The following is a 16,460-nucleotide window of genomic DNA, read 5'->3' on the forward strand; positions in this document are numbered from 1 at the left end:
ATAACATAACATAACATAACATAATATAATATAATATAATATAATATAATATATGTTTTACAGCTGTTAATGTCTCTTCATATTAGAGCATGCAGTATCTGAATTTAGTATTGACACTTCCTTTAACTTTCTGGTAAAATTTCTCTAAATTTTCTATCAGAATAATATGGCTCTTTCTGACTACCTGCAAAATAATGAGGGGTGACCACTGGAGCACTTTGGATGGAGTTGGTTTATTTATCTTTGTAAGAAATCATAAACCCCTGCCACAGGACAGTGAAGTAATATCTTGTTGGTATTACAAAGAATCAATTAAATGCTCTCTTCTCACTGAGCTAGAAGAGAGAAAACACACAGCTGAATCTGAACAGTACCTGACTGGCACCTGTAATTTTAAAACCTAATTTGTCATACACCTGAATTAAAAGCTTCAGGAAGAAAACATTTAGATGTGACACTGGTAAGGCTCACAGATTCTGCACTAACTGCCCTTCTGTCTAAGGGAAGCAAAACATATTCCCTGATTCTGGGGTATTGCAGTACTCTTTTTCATCTTGTGTCTGACAGAAACATTACATAAACCTTTAGGGGCTAATTCTCTTGCCAAGAATTTTTGGTAGCAATTTATCAGAGAGGAAATCTTCATAATTGAATTTTGTTGTTACTGGAAGAGGCAGCTGCAATACACCTCTGTAATACGAGAGACCGTCCAGTACACCTACTAGTGCCCTACCAAGAAGTGCTTTTGAATCAGTGTAGGAGAACAGGAGAGAAAAAAGAAGAGTTTCAGTTTATTTAAGCAAGCTCTTACAAAGCTTTTTCTCATAATAGGAAAAATGTCACTTTCTGTACAAATGCTTCAGTGTGTAGCAAAAGTGGAATAAAGGCAATTTTGTATTCAGTGCTCCTATTTGTTACTTATTGCCAGAGTAATGCATATATCTGAGAGTGCAGTTGTTGTGTCCTAACACTGTTTTTTTTCCTGCCCCATACAATGTTAGAACAAATTTCCACTGTATCTAGTTAGACTTTTAAGTGAACAGTTTTTAGTAGAACTATGCCTAGTGGATGTTTTTGTGTCTCAGATCTAGTTATTATATTGCTTTATCATTGCCACATTTGATTATGCCATACAGTTATGCATTTATGACAACTAAAATTGTGTCTTAATAAGCAGTGTATGACTGAGCAAACACCTAGGGTTGATACAGGTGTTGTCTGACAGTTCAGATGTGAGGGTGTGGGCTGCAGAGAGAGAACTTGTTTTGTTCCTACAGGGATGTAAGCCAGAGTCGGAAGGAGGACACAAACCCAAACATTCCAGGTGGACATAACGCTACATCTCATTAGCATCTCTATGTTAGAAAATAGTCAGCCCATATACATTCTGTATATATGATTTGCAGGAGCAAAAAGACCAAGACCAGTGCCTAGATTGGCACAGCACACATTTTTGATCTTGTAGGCGTAGCCTGGTTTGAAAGCATCCTCCCTCAGATCCTAGGAATAGCTGTGCCCACAGCACTCGCTTTTTCACAAATTTTGGGATCCTCCCTTTTCTGCCATACTCTTGGATAGGGAAGTGGAAGGGGCTGTGGTTGTGAGTGTGAAGGGACTGCCAAGATGCTCAGGTCTGCACAGGAGGGATTCATCTTTGCAACTGTGTTTGAAAAAATGACATAAGAAGAGAGAAGGTGTTGGCTGGGATCATGTGTGTTTCTTCCCGTCTTGAGCTGCGTTCTAGCCTCTCATTCCTCAGGAAATGGTTGAGCAGGGCTCAGTTCCAGGCTGGTGGGCTGAACCTTCTTAGTATGGGGATGATGGAGCAGAGAGGCTCCAGCAATGAGGCTCCCAGATGTGCCAGCAGCTGCATAGGGTGGAGGGCAGAACATGCTTCTGCACTCCCTGGCAAACTTGTAGCATTTTAACATTGCAGTAGTTGTTAGCAAAAACTTTTTGTAGTTGATTCGGGATTTGTATTTTTTGGTTTCCCGAGGTAAAAACTGTAGCCAGATGTATGGGACCAAAATATAATCAGTACTCAAATTTCTCAACCAGTAATCAGCCTTGCTTTATCTGTTAGGTTTGTTGCAAGGAACTGCATTGCAGTGAGAAGGAAGAAACAAAATTATTTAAACAGAAGTGTGTATAGATATTGACAGATGGATAGACCAGGCACAATTGAAGAATACCTATAAAGTGCATGCTTTTTTCCCATGGAAAATCAGATTTTGTAAAAATAGATGAGGATAGGTATGTTTTATTGCACAATGAGAAACTGCCAACTCTTACATTATAGTTCCCTCCACTTTTTCTTTTTTTCCACTGAGAAAGGGAAAGTTTCATTTAGTTATGCTGGTTCCTGTATTTGGTGATCACTGCAGTCTTTGGTATCCACTGCAGTAGCAGATTGCAGATTACTTTGTTGCCTGTGGCACAGCTTAATTGAAGGTTCAAAAAGGAATTGTGATTCTCTAATTAATCAGTTTTAAATACATGTATTTCCCCATTTTATATTTTCCAGATATTAGGAAAATTTTCTGGGTTTTTTCCTTGAATAAGCCTACTCAATATTGTTTTAAAATCCATTGGAAACTTCTCTGGAAGGTCAGTTCTGGCCACAGCTATATGCAACAGCATTGGAGAAACCCACTTTCTTTTTCCTTCTCAGTGATGTATTCCAGCTGGCTTGAAGTATCATCTTCATCCAGTAGGTTTTTTTCTCTGTGTGGACTACATCTTGTCCTGCAGGCAACAAGTAAAGCAATTGACTTCTGCACGTTAGATGTATGGAAAGTTGGGGAGATCAAATGTTTGAAAAGCCTAAATCAAAATTACTTGATTTTTGTTCTTTATTTTAATTATCAGGATATTCTGCTTCTAGGACATTTGTTCTGCCACACATTTTTCACAGGGTAAGGAAATGGATGTCTACTTTTAAACTGAACTTTTTCAGTTCAACCCCATATGATCATGGAAATTGTTTTCTTGGCTTGTTTCCAGAAATAGTCTGATGACAGCTCAGAGTATGAAAGTTTCCATATCATCACTAAGGCTCAGCCTCAAATCCCATATGCAACTCTTGTAGCTGGTCATTTGCCCAGGTGTGTCACATGATATATTTGGCTGAGAAGCCAACTGGGAATATTGAGTAAGAGGTGCATTTTGTATCCAAATACCAAATCTTATATATTGCGGACAAGAGACTTGTCTGTGAAGCAGAGAAGTATTTTGGCAGCATCTGGGACATTTGCTATCTTGACAAGACCCCTTGCATAGCAATGAGTTATATTTTACGTAGGTCTCCTAGTGAGCTCCAGTTAGTTAAAAACATACTAATAATGGATGTTTTTATAGGACGAGTAAGGGCTATCCCCCTTGTTTGAATTAGTATTAAAAGAAACCCAAAACCAACAAAAACAACCCACAAACAACCACCCATAAATCCACCCACAAAGAAAACAATCCCCAGAAAACGGTCCTGCAAAACTTCCTGAAGACCTTTGCCCTGTACTGGTGGTGCATCATGAAAGAGGAAGCTGTAGGCTGCAGCTTCACTCTCTTAGATTACTGCAGACCACAGGCAAGCTTGTAATAATGGATTTTGCTTGCCAGAAGAAAGTGCATTGAATGAGCAGGCAAGGTTAGCACTGCAGGGAACATTTTCTGGCTGCTATGTGGTTAAATCATATTTGTTTAATGGGGTTATTTTTAGCCTGTTGTGGTCTTCTAAGTCACATACTGCCTCTGCTTCTGCAGCCGATGTCATCGCAGACGGAATGACTGCCTCTTCTGCTGGGGCACTGAGCCTGTCAGGCCAGGCTCACCCCCACCAGGCTGGGTGATCCAGGCACGTGGGCAGCTCCTGCCTTCTGCTAGGGTCTCCTAGCACATGTCCTGGGGACTGGAAGCACAGCACTGCCATCCATCCTGCCAGTGCTGGAGGGACTTCATAAATGCAGGAGGGACAGCAGGACATGGTTTTGCCTACTAAGTGCCACAGACATTCTCATCAGTGAGCTGCCATGGCAGAAGCTCAGTCTCTCCACAGCATCTCCAGTAGGTAACAGCTACAAGGAGCTGACCTGCTTCTCTCATGCACCTGTGTTCTCCCTAGGTCTGTCCTGAATGTGTTTCTACACCTCAGTCTCCTTCCCTGTGCCCTTTCCCTACCTTTCTGATGAAAATTACTGGGAAAGGATTGTCCATCAACTTTATTTAGGGCTTTGGAAGAGTCTTGAGAGAATTATGGAGGGCTGTGACCTCCAAGCCCAGGAGTGAGAAGAAATGAGTAATATATTCTGAGAAACTCATTCAGGTGTGCTTGGGATGCATACCTTGGGGGAACTAAGATGGAGATCAACATGGGGGCAGCTGCTCTTTGGGCTTAGGACTTTCTTCTTCCACATGATTCTCACAGGGTGATAACATGGATGTTTACTTTTAAATTGAACTTTTTCAGTTCAACTGCATATCATAGTAGAAAGCCTTCCCCAGGTCCCTCTGGGGAGCAGCTGAGAAGACCTGCACAGGCTGCATGTGTGGCCAGCCAGGAGCTCGCCAGTGCGGTCCTGCCTGCCTTGCAGCACTGGGGCGTGTTTCAGTGTCCAGGTTTGGTTTTTAGCACCCATGGGTTTGCTCACCTCAACTTTGCCTTGCATCTTTCTAAAATACTATCTTGACTGCAGCACAGTGCTGCTGCAATGCTGAGTTGTCTCACTGTGCAGGCATTGCTGCTTGTGGTTTTGATTAAAACTAAAGGACAAATTGTTTTGAAGGCTGTTAATTATTTGCTTTATTTATATCTGATATGGAAAGAAAAGGAATCTATGGCCTATTACCTCCTGTTCAAGTCATTGCTGTGCTAATGTCTAGGTATAACTTAACCAAGAACTTGAGTTCTTGAGTTAAGAACTCAAGCTCTTGAGTTCTTAACTCAAGAACTGCCATTAGTCATTTGTTGTTTATTTATTTGCTTTTTACATTAAAGATCCTATTAACTGTGTCATCTTTGGTTATTATATTAATAGAACTAAGTTCAATTGCTGTAACTTGATTTAAAGGGAAAAGAAAATGCTGCTCCTAATATAATATGTAACAGTTATGCCATAAAATCATAGAATCATAGGATGGTTTGGGTAGGATAGGACCTTAAAAATCACGTATTTCCAGCCCCCCTGTGATATTGGTCACTAGATCAGATTGCTCAAGGCCCCTTTCAACCTGACCTTGAACGTTTCCAGGGACAAGGCATCCACAACTTCTCTGGGCAACCTTTTCCAGTGTTTTACCACCCTCTGAGTAAAGAATTTCTTCCTGACATCTAATCTAATCCTGGCCTCATTGACTCCATTTAATCTTCTTAATACAAAATACCTTTTTCTTAGACATTTTCTCTTGCTTCTCTAGTAAATTAGTCTAATCTTAGCTGAGGTATAACTCACAGGAAGCTTTAGTAAAAAACTGTGTAATTTTTTAAGAATTCAGTTTATTGTTTCAAAATTAATCATCTTGTGAATAGTGTGCTGAAACTGTACACTGTACAGTTTCTAAGTACCCCGCTGACAAGGGGTACTTAGAAGAGGTAGTGTGTGTAGAACTGGTATGGTCTTTAATTTCTGAATTGCATGATAGAAGGTAAACATACCGGTGAATAATGAAAACTAGTCTTTAATTGCTCTAAAGGATATCTGTACATACTCTCAGTACCCAAATTAATTCAGGTACAGTTTCTACTGTTGTAGAATGCATTTATTTTAGAATGCAGAATGAAATGGCAATTGCTAATGTTTGTGGGTAGTTGATGGTACAATATCAGCACAAAATACTGTGCATCAGCATCATATATTTTTGTTACTTTTCTCATTTAAATAATAGACTAAGTTTCAGTGGAAAATAGTTGGAACTATGGCAGTGATTTGGGAGGATATTTTTATTGCTTGTTTCTGAAGAGAAATTTAAATTACCTGTTTCTAAAAAAATCTGAATTTATGTCTCTGTCCCCTCTCCAGCCCTGCCATGGCATTTCCTCAGTCCTGGGAAGGAAGCTACAGGTGCTGTTTTCACAAAACTTTGTCAAGACAGTTTCTAGTGAAAACACTTATTTTTCTTACCGTCATTCAACATGAAGTGAATTTGTTGGCTTGATCCATTTCCGACTGGGCAAGTATCCAGAGTGTTTTTAATAATTCACAGCTGATAACAGCCCTGAGGCCATTTTTTTCAGGATTCCCAGAGAGCAGCCTGAGCTCATGCTGGGATGCAGGATAAACCAAGGCTGCCTCCAGAGCCTAGTCCTCTAGGTTTGTATCTTCAGTGTCTGGGCGAAGTAGTGTGAGAAAAACACCAGCCCCATACATGAAACTTTCTCTGCCCTTGCTGTCAAGAAAATAACAGTTTTTGTTGTGGTTTACTGGTACTTCAGCAGGTGGGAAAGTTATATGGCTCCTTAACCAACTCTACATCCCAAATGCCACTGAGATTTGGCAAGCTAGATCAGGTGGGAAGATTTCTTTTGTGGCTGGGAGTATCTGTCAGATGGCATCTGTAGTATGCAGTGCTAGATATTTCTACTGATAGAAGTTTTAGTTCTTGCTATAGTTGGTATTCTAGTAATGGAAGTCTAAATGCTGGCACCCATGATTTCCATGTTTCTCATGATGAAGCATATATAAATTAGCAGACCAGCTGCTCACATACTACTGAAAGCTCGCTTCAGTATAATTGTCAAGCATGCACGGATACCTTAGTGTTTAAGTTAAGGTGTCTACATAATATGTGTCTGAAGTTCAAGTGTAAAATACTTTTCTGGGGGTACAAATGTGAGGAAGTTGCTAAAGGCAAGGGAAGGGACAAATCAGATGGTTATATACAAAGCATTATTTGACCTGTCTTCAGCAAGGTTTTACGCAAATGTTAAATTTTATGATCATTCAGTCACTGATGGCGTGAACCTTTAAAAGTCCCTCTCCTTGTTTCAGTGAGCTTTTCTAGGAAGGGATGACAACACCCAGTAATTAGTGCTGAAACACCAGCCAATTGAGCAGTACTGCAGCTCTCCAGCAATTTGGCTTATGTTTTTATGTGGTTGTACAAGGGAAGGTGTTCCCCCAATTCTCTTATGATTATAAAATACCATGTGTGATTTTCTGCAAGCAATTTGTGACTGAAGCACAAAAGCTTTTGATAGAACTTATTTAAATCCTTGCAAAAACACAGTGAATGGTCCAATAGCTAAGAACACTACCTGGACTGTGATTTTTTTAAAATTCTTTTTTTAAGCCCTACACAATTTATGGTTTGTGCAGTGAGGTTGTCTTTGGGGCTTTTATTGTTGTGTCATGCAAGGATGATCTTGTTTTACTCAGCGTGGCAAACGTCACCTGGTAATAAGTCAGTTCTCTTAAGCAATTTGGGTTTTACTCAAAGGCACGGGAGTAAACCTGCAGAAATCATGGCTTAGTCATTCAGAATCTGCTTAACTTCAAAGGTAACTTTGTATGTAGGCTAAAAAACACTTGGCCCAGTACCAGCTATAGCAAATAAAACTCTATTTTAGTATATTCACCACATATTTTTGCCAAGATCCATCAAAACACAGGAATAATTTTTTGTATGCTCTTTCAGATATTCCCCTGGGTGTTATCCAGTGAGCATTGCCAGATGCTATTACAGCCAAAAAGGTGTTTCACCACCTCCAACATTGAGGGTCAGCATCTTAGGATCTGAGCATATGGGATATAGTAATATAGAAGAGAAACGTGAGCTCTCCTAGATAGGGTTTTGCCAAGTATTTTTTTACTAATGCTCATTAGGCCTTTTTAAATCAATATAAATAAATAAAATTTGTCAATATCAATAAAATTAAATCAATATAACAGACGGAGAGAGATAATAATTACCAGATGAGTTGAACAGTCAGTATACAAACTTCTCAGAATTTGATGAGAGAAGTGAAAAAGTGATTTTTCTGTTACCAGGATTCAAGTATGCTTATTTCTGTGGCCAACTGGAAGGCAGAAAGTAGCCATATATGGGCTGAAATTCTCCAAAGAATGTGCAGTAAATAGATAGTTTGGAGGAAGGTTGTGCAGGGTCTCAAGAACACAGCAGTCTAGGAGGGAGAGGATTCTATTTCCAGCTCAAGAAATAGTTAGCACCACAGGACTTGTTTATTTAGTGGGGAAAGAAGACTAAGAGGAGTAAGTTCCTGAAATAACAAATTCTCTCTTCATGAAACAGCCTACTAGTAAAATCATGGTTGCAGGTTAAGGCATTATCTTTCTATTGGGAACTGGTGTTTGTTTTGGTAGGGTTTAGTTTGGGGGGAGGATGTTTCCCATTTGGACCCCTCGTGAGGCTGACCGAGGTGTGTGGTGCTCTTGGCTGCAGAAGCAGCCTGTGCCAAGGCCTGGTTGGGCTGCAGAGGTGGGCACGATCCTGCTGCCTCATGATGAGCTGGTAGGCAGCAAGAACACACCTGCAGGCTGCCCACTTTGCTCCTATTCCATGGCTGTGGAAATCTGGGACTTTGTGGAGCAGAACACTCAGCTCTGGTGCCCTGAACCCTGAAAGTGTTGCTGAATGTAGTGTCTGTACTCCAGATGTGTTTTGCTCGTAGAGGCTGGAAAGGAACACTGCAGCCTGAGCAGTGTAAGGGCTGTAATCAGGCAGCTTGGGACGCTGACTTTTGGAAGGTTTGCAGCACTAGCAGTAGCACAGTCAGGAGTTGCTCAGGGACTCAATTTGGGAATATTATAAATTCTGGAAGAGGATCATCCTTTTCCAGTACATGTTCTGTCACACTTGTGGGGAGGTCTAAATACAGACTAGATGTTAAAGCCCTGAACAGCACCAACTTCCTTGAGAGTGTTTCAAGCAAAGGGAGAGGAAATTGAGACAAACTTTGAAGAATTCAAGATTTTAAAGAAACTAAGGCTTTAATTAAAAATAAGCTTTGCTAAAGCTAATTAAAATAAATAGATGGGCCTTGCTAAAATTAAAGGTAGATAGAGAGTCCTTGCTAAAATTAGAGGTTAATCATTGGCTAATAACTAATTGTCTGTCAACATTATGCTTGTTCAGCTGGACTTATAATGAGAAACAAAGAATCTGTTAAGGAACTTCAAGAAACGTAAGACAATTGCAAATCAGAAACTCATTGAAGACATGAAACTAGGAGCCCAGCCAAGGGTCCATTTGTCACTTTGCATTGAAAAGGTAGAAAGGTCAGAATGAGGAAGAGCCATATCCCTTCCTCCCTGACCCCTACTCATAAAAGGACCACCAACCCATTTTAAAGAAGAAACTACGCATGCTTAATTTTTTTTTTAAATTAGCACATGAAGTGGAAAGTGGGTGGCAACTGGGTTATGAATATGTATTTGTATTCAATACTTCTGTAAATAAAAAGCCTGTATTCACCTGTATTTAGGGCCGTGTGTATTAAGGGGTGACCCAACACACCAGCCCAGTGCTGCTAATAAAGATACACTCTGTAACCCTGAAATGGTTAAAGAGTCTTTGTCGGTTGGATATTGATACTAGATCACATCCATATTTTGGTAATCAAAATGAATCTCTTCTGCTTGTCTTTCTTGGTACTGTGTATGGTCATCAAGGACAGAGCAATGTTTTTTGCCAAGGTTCTTTGGAGGATAATCCAGATTTCACTTCCTGTCACTTTCTAGAAACTGTACCCAAAAAGGTAACTAACAATGGGAGAAACAGCCATTTTCATAGACCTAGGAGAGGCTTAAATTACCCTGATGGCCTGTTCTTGTAGTAATTGCTAAAAATAATTATTTACATTTGCCCTATTACATTTGTTGTAATAGTTGTGGGTGAGTGGACAATAAGGATATCCAACAGGAAGTAAGAAAATTAGTGGGCTTTCAGTTTTTTTCCCCGTATATTGTTCTTTCTTTTTCTTCTTGAATTACAATTTTTAGGTGAAAGTAGTCAAAGGTTTTTCTGTAGGATGCCTGTGTTTATAACTTTTATGATTTGTTTTCCAAATCTAGATCATTGACAAGGAGATTAATCCCTTTGTGGACAAGTGGGAAGAAGAAGGACAGTTCCCAGCACATAAAGTGTTTAAAATCCTGGGAGAGGCTGGATTCCTTGGTGTGGATAAGCCAACAGGTAGGCAAGTGTAAAACACCTGACTATTGATAGTGATAGACTCAATACATTAATTCACTTTTGCCCCAGGTCAAAGCATGGGTTGAAATTCAGTGGAAAGTTTACTTATACTCCTCATACACATGCTGGTTACAAACTCTGCAAATACACAAAATAACATTGTTGAGTACTTAAGTTGATTTTCTTCTACCGTATGACTGTTATTTTAAAATTAGGGAAATTTACATCACTTCAATTTTCAACAAAAAATCTGAATAATAACTTTTCTTCTGGATCCAGATACATATGAAATAATCCAGATCTTCATTAAAGAGACCACAATTTGTAGGCATTGGAAGTGTTTTAAGATTTGGCTTATTACACTTTCTGAACATGCAACCTCTCCATCATTTCAAAGTATGAGGATATTGTGACCTTTAGACTGTTATCCCCTAGATTGTCTTTAAAATGCACTATTCCAGCCCATAGAAGTCTGAACAGAACAGGAAGCTGATGACACAGAGAGCAAGTTTTTGCATGTATGTTTATATATGTAGGTGACGCAAAAAGTACAGAGGAATAGGAAATATTTCTGTTCATCAGCTAAGATACATATTCTGCTATCTTTTTTTTTATATATGATATCATAGATTCTTGCTTTCTTTTCAAATGCTACTCATACCTGTTCAAGTCAGAATTATCAGTGATTTTTTTTACCCCAATTTTCCTACATTCAGAGCAGCCTGAAGTGATAGTGTTTGAACAGTTAACTGCAGATAATTTTCTATATGGAGCAGGTTACACAACCTTAGCTATGCCACAGCATATCATGATGTTGCTAAAGCAGAGGGTTCTGTGCAACAAATTACGGCTTGTTATCACTTAATTTCAAAGGAAATATTCCCTTGTTAAATGAACTCATATTTTTATATTACAATGTAGAAGTCTGTCCCAGAGCTTCTCAGCTGTTAGAGCTCAGAGAACTGTTGGACTGTGATTGTCTGACGAATTAAATTAGGTTTGAGCTGGTATTTCTTTACAGAAATGCTGACAGTTCAAGATTATGCTTAAGATCTATTTAGAGGACAAATAGGATTACTGGGGGAGAGAGAAAACCACTTCTACTTTCTGCTATAATAGTTTGATAGGCAGATTTGGATTGTGTCTCAGTGGGTCTCCTTCACATTGCTGATATTCATGTTGGCTGTAATAAGGGTGTAATAAGGTGTGAAAAGGGTGCATCACACGGCTGGCAGATTTCAGTTCTGCCATTATATAGTCCTCTCAGGGCATGCAGAGGCTTCAGCTGGGGTAAGGAACCTTATGTGCTGAAGGTATTGCACATAATTTTATGCACATAAAACAATACAGAGGTGGGAACTTTGTATAATGATCACAAAATAGCTGGACAGAAAATAACTGGAGTGAAATCTAGTGAAGAAGGGACTCGTGGAGGTAAAGGTGGCGCAGAAGGTTGCATGTGCTGATTACATTTGTCATACTCATTTTTACGACTATTTTAATTTCGGCTTTGATGTTTGTATCTAGCTGTTAATGTAGCTTATTTGACCTCTGCAGTTACATTTTATGAAAGGTATAAAAATTTGATAAAATCCTCAGCAACCTGTGGTCCACCTCAGCTCAGTATTGTTGGGGACAGAAGGTGTACCATCTCCTTGGAAGATGCTGTCTTTGCAGCATTTTGTTGTGCAACGGAATGTCACCAGATCCAGCTTTGTTGTGTAATTGTGTAATGCCACCAGGTACATCCTGAAAGTCCTGAAACTTTCTTCTGATGGTAAGTCAAAGTAAAGTGTGCAACAGCACAGTCTCAACTGCACAACTTTGGCAAAGCCTGAAATTCTATGTCTTCTATGCTTCTACAAAGTGCTTAGGCTTGGTGTATGATTAGTGCATTCTGTAAGATAAAAGATCCACCTTTTATAATCTGCTCAGCCACTTCTGTTATTTATTTGCTGTTTGCAGAGGATGAGAAGCCTTGTGAGATTTGAAGATACCAAGAGCAGCCAGGAGCTTTGGAGGGGTGTTGCAGGAGGTCTGAAGAAGGGAGGTTTAAATTGATTTGAGGAGAGAAATTGCAATGCAGAGCACTTGTGAGTTAACAGTCTGCCCTACTTTCTCTTCCACAAACCAAAATTATCATGTTATATCAAGATCATAAGACATTTTCTTAAAAGAACACTGATTTTTTAAAATTTAATTCAGTTTAATAATAGTTGCAATTTTGGAATACAATTTTAATGAATTTGTTTTCCAAGATCCTTCTGTCAAGTATGGAGAAATAATTTTGAAGCTTTCTGATTGGGCAGAAATAGGTCACAAAGTCTTTTTGCTTAGATAGAAGGAAACATCTGTTGGATTTCAGAATTGTTGAAAGTGGACTTTTTCCTGTGTAAACACTATTCCCTTTATGAACAATGAGCTGCTTAATGGGAGTTAGGTTTTTAAAAGAACGTGCCTTACATGTGTCCCTTATCACTGGAAACTTTCTCTGTGTGGAGAACTGATTTGGGGCACTATTTGTATTGCAAAGCCTCCATCAATTCCCACTGTATGCAGTTGTGGGCTACAAACTTGACAAAGCTTTTCCTGTATATTTTTTCACAGTTGTTTATACAGTAGTTGGTTCCAGTGAATATTGGCTGTAGTTCAGGATGTTCAATGGAGGTCATGTAAACACTGTGGGCAAAGCTCAGACATGCACCCATAATTGGAGAATTTTTAAGATCATCAGTAGATTTAACTTACTGTCTGGTCAATTCTCTGACAGAGAAAGAGTCTTTGAACCATTTCTCTGCTCTGGTATTCTCTACATGACTCGAAAAGTGTGCATATGTTAGTTTTCCTTAGGAAAAAGCTTGTGTTCTGCTACATTGCAAGATTCTTCCTACTAGTAAAATACATGGTGAAAAGTGAACATAATTTATGCATAAGAAGTGTCTTTTTGCTCTATGCAAAATATTTTTTATTTTTTCAATGTTTTACTGAATTACTACATTCAGGATTTAGAAGAAAAAACAACATCCCTATATACTTATTATTCTTCATTTATGTTTACCGTGTATTTCTCCATAAATTATAAAATTCTGAGTTATTGAGCTACTTCCAGTCCCAAAACTAGGGGCAGAAAATATTAGGGCAGGCAACAGAAATATTTAACCAGTCTTAGTAGTTTGCCATTGTCTGTTTTGCTAAGGGAAGTGGGCAAGACATATCCTTTGAATTGTTTTATGTGCAGATTAGATGAGATACTGGATTAAAAGTTGAGAGTTATATGCGGTTATTTGTGATCTTACGGTTTATGAATCAAAGCCTTGGCTGTTGCTAAATTTTAGGATGTGTTGCCAAAAATGCTGGCTCAAAATGTACTGTGTGCCTGCGTATGCCAATGCATGATTAAAAGTTGTTTTATCAGGTGATATAAAAGCACAGGAATCCTGTAAAGGATGGGAGAGAAGGGTTTGTGGGAGGGAAGCGTCTGCTCTCCTGCATATTCACATGGCATCACTGTGAAATATGAGTGATAACAATGCCTGCTCTGAGTATTTTGTTCGTGTTTACACTGGCAGTGCTGTAGGAATATTTAGTGGAATGCATTAGCATCTAGAAATAATCATGACAAGTTGGTCCAAATAGTAGCCTTCATTTATTACTGTCAGACACTTAGCAGTGAACTTAGAAAATATGTTCTTATATATTTCAGGAAAATTATGTAACTGTGCTATGATTTGCACATGGATGGGATAGTGTAGTTCTACACTGTCTGTCCCCTTCCCCTATTGCTGGGACAAATGTCAGATTTGGGACTGGAGAAAGGAATAATCAGTACCTTCTTGTCACTTCAGACAGGGAGGCATCTATAAAACAAAAATAATGTTTCAGGTGATTGATTGCACTGCAGCTGGAAAATGACACCTTTCCATCAGAAAGCCTGTTTATTCCAAGTATCTCTGTGTTGAATGTGGGGAGGGAATACAGATGTGTACAATCCTCTTAGGTTAATTCTGTTGTTTTCTTCACAAGTATACATTTCTCTGGTAAAAAGAGACCTTATGAGAGTTTGGGCATGGAGAGTCACTTGGAAAGAGTGTATGGGGTTATTTTTATCCCTTCCTGTAACACTAAGCCTTGTTATTATATAAAATGAGCATAGAAGGACCTGGGAGGAGAAATAACTTGAAAGGGATTTACTAGTTCAGGTGAAACAGTTTTGGTGGTATCTAAGAAAGTAAATGGAAGATGTTCAGGTATTTCTGTGGATAGAACTAGGAGGGATATATTTGTCAGAAGTGAATTAATTTGCCCCAAGCCATTTCTGTGTGGCTGTAGTGGACCAGCTGCAGTGTTTGTTCTTCATTTAGTAGATTTAAGTATAGTCAGCTGAGTTAACTGCTTCATCTTTTCCTCACCTACAAAGGAGTGCAATAATAGTTAATAAATAATTGTTGCACTCTAAAGGTTTGCAAGATAAGCATTTGGGCCATGTTTTCACGCACTAATGCACCGATAAATCAGCACTCTCAAGTGTTTACCAGCTATAATTTATACCCATTTTGCAATCAAGAAATAATTTTGATAGGCCTCCAAAAAACAGTAGAGCGAATCAGTCACTGTTTTATTTGAATCAGTTTGATGACAAAATTTGTGATGTGCAGCAGGGGTTTGGAGACCTTGATCAGATAAGTATAAGAAATTTCAGGTGCTTATTGGACCTTCTGGTTTGGTGGATTGGACTGAAATCTCAGGAAAACAGGGTTTTGTGTGTGTATGTACACCTGAGTACTGTGTAGTTGAGGCTTTTTTTCCCTCCTCCGCTGTTTTGAAATGCTGACTATTCAAGTCCCATCTAGTATCTTGCAAGTGCATGATGAAATTCAGTTGAAAATGGTAAGGGGGGACAGTTTGTTTGCTAGATTTTACAGGTATTTCATCAGATATTTCTGATCAGTCATGGAAATGAGCGCTTGAGTTCATTTTTGTTTTTTTCCTCAACTGCACATGACTTGGGAAATGGTTGTGCTTCTTTTCTTCATGGCTGGTTGGGAAATGCAGTGGTACCTCTGGGAATAGCTTGTTCAGCTATCAATAGCAGCCAGCAGAGAACTGACTTACTGAAGGACACCCAGTCTTTGCAGAAGAGATAATCTTCCTTTAAACGTGTTGCTGATAGAGGGATCAGATTAGTTTCTGGGATTTTGTTTTTATGCTCCAGATAAGGCAAATCCTCACACTTGTGGCTTGTAATGCAGAAGACAGCAGTACTTCCTGCAGTTCAGGTGTGTTAATAACAATATGTTAGGGGTCAGACTCAGGAGCTTCTGAAATGTGGTATGTGTACAGATAGTTACAGGTTATGTCAAAATTATATTGAGAAGGCAATTTAAAATGTCTTTTTCCTGGAGAACATTAGAAGCATCAAACTGTGAGCAAATACTCACTTATGTATGTACAATTAATGCAGGAGCTCTTGAGACACATTTCTCTCACAGCAGACCTGCCATGCCTAATTCACTTCTGTGTATCACAGGCTTTGCATGAAGTCAGACCCATGTGGTATCTTGAATCTAACTAGGAGCACTGAGAATCTTTTTGCAGAGGTGAGAGTGTTAACAAGCAGCTGTCACTGTTCTGTCCCTGTTCTGCACCTGTTCTACTCTGAGCTGTGCAGGAGAGTCTGTCCTGTATTATGCTTGACTTTCCTCCAATTTTGTAGGAAATTGTTAGGCTTGAGGATTTTCAAATCCTAAAAATCAGATGTTCTTGATTTTATAATTGTGAATAAGAGAAGAATGCACACTTGTTGAATATACTAAATACATAAATACATATAAATACAAATATAGATAACACATATATTAAACACATAAATACATATCAATGCACACAGTTGAATATATTAAAGAAATATTAAATAATATAACTGAATAATAATATAACCTGAAAAGAATTTAGAGATTGAGACATTATCAAGACATACTGTTCAGGAAGTTTTTGTTAAAGGAGTCTTGTTTATTCTTTGCTTCTGTAGATCAAATAGCAAGACTGTCTCTTGACAAAGCTTGGCCAATGGCTGACCTTATACTAAAATAACCTGGGTATTACAAATCTCTCTAATTTACACTTAACTGTCTTTTCCCAGTCTCAAGATTCTTGATGTCAGTACATAAACGGCGTAATTTAAAAGCTTTTTGAAAATATAAATGCACCTCTTACACTTATATGTCAATACACTAATTGTGGTAAGTTTGGGAAAATGTCTGTGAATTTGTGTAGGATTGATTCAGTTTTACCCACTCACTTATGCATTATGAATTGCA

At 38.7% G+C, this 16,460-nt stretch overlaps 1 protein-coding gene across 1 annotated transcript in view; it reads left to right on the forward strand.

Moving 5' to 3' along the window:
- LOC107200274 (probable acyl-CoA dehydrogenase 6) overlaps positions 1-16,460 on the forward strand; it is a 74,120-nt gene that overhangs the window by 3,313 nt on the left and 54,347 nt on the right. Inside the window, exon 2 of the mRNA XM_015618546.3 lies at positions 10,023-10,143. Coding sequence (XP_015474032.1) covers positions 10,023-10,143 — 121 coding nt within the window. The remainder of the gene's footprint in view (positions 1-10,022; positions 10,144-16,460) is intronic.

This window comes from Parus major, chromosome 2 (assembly GCF_001522545.3).
Source record: "Parus major isolate Abel chromosome 2, Parus_major1.1, whole genome shotgun sequence".
NCBI classification, from domain to species: Eukaryota; Metazoa; Chordata; class Aves; order Passeriformes; family Paridae; genus Parus; species Parus major.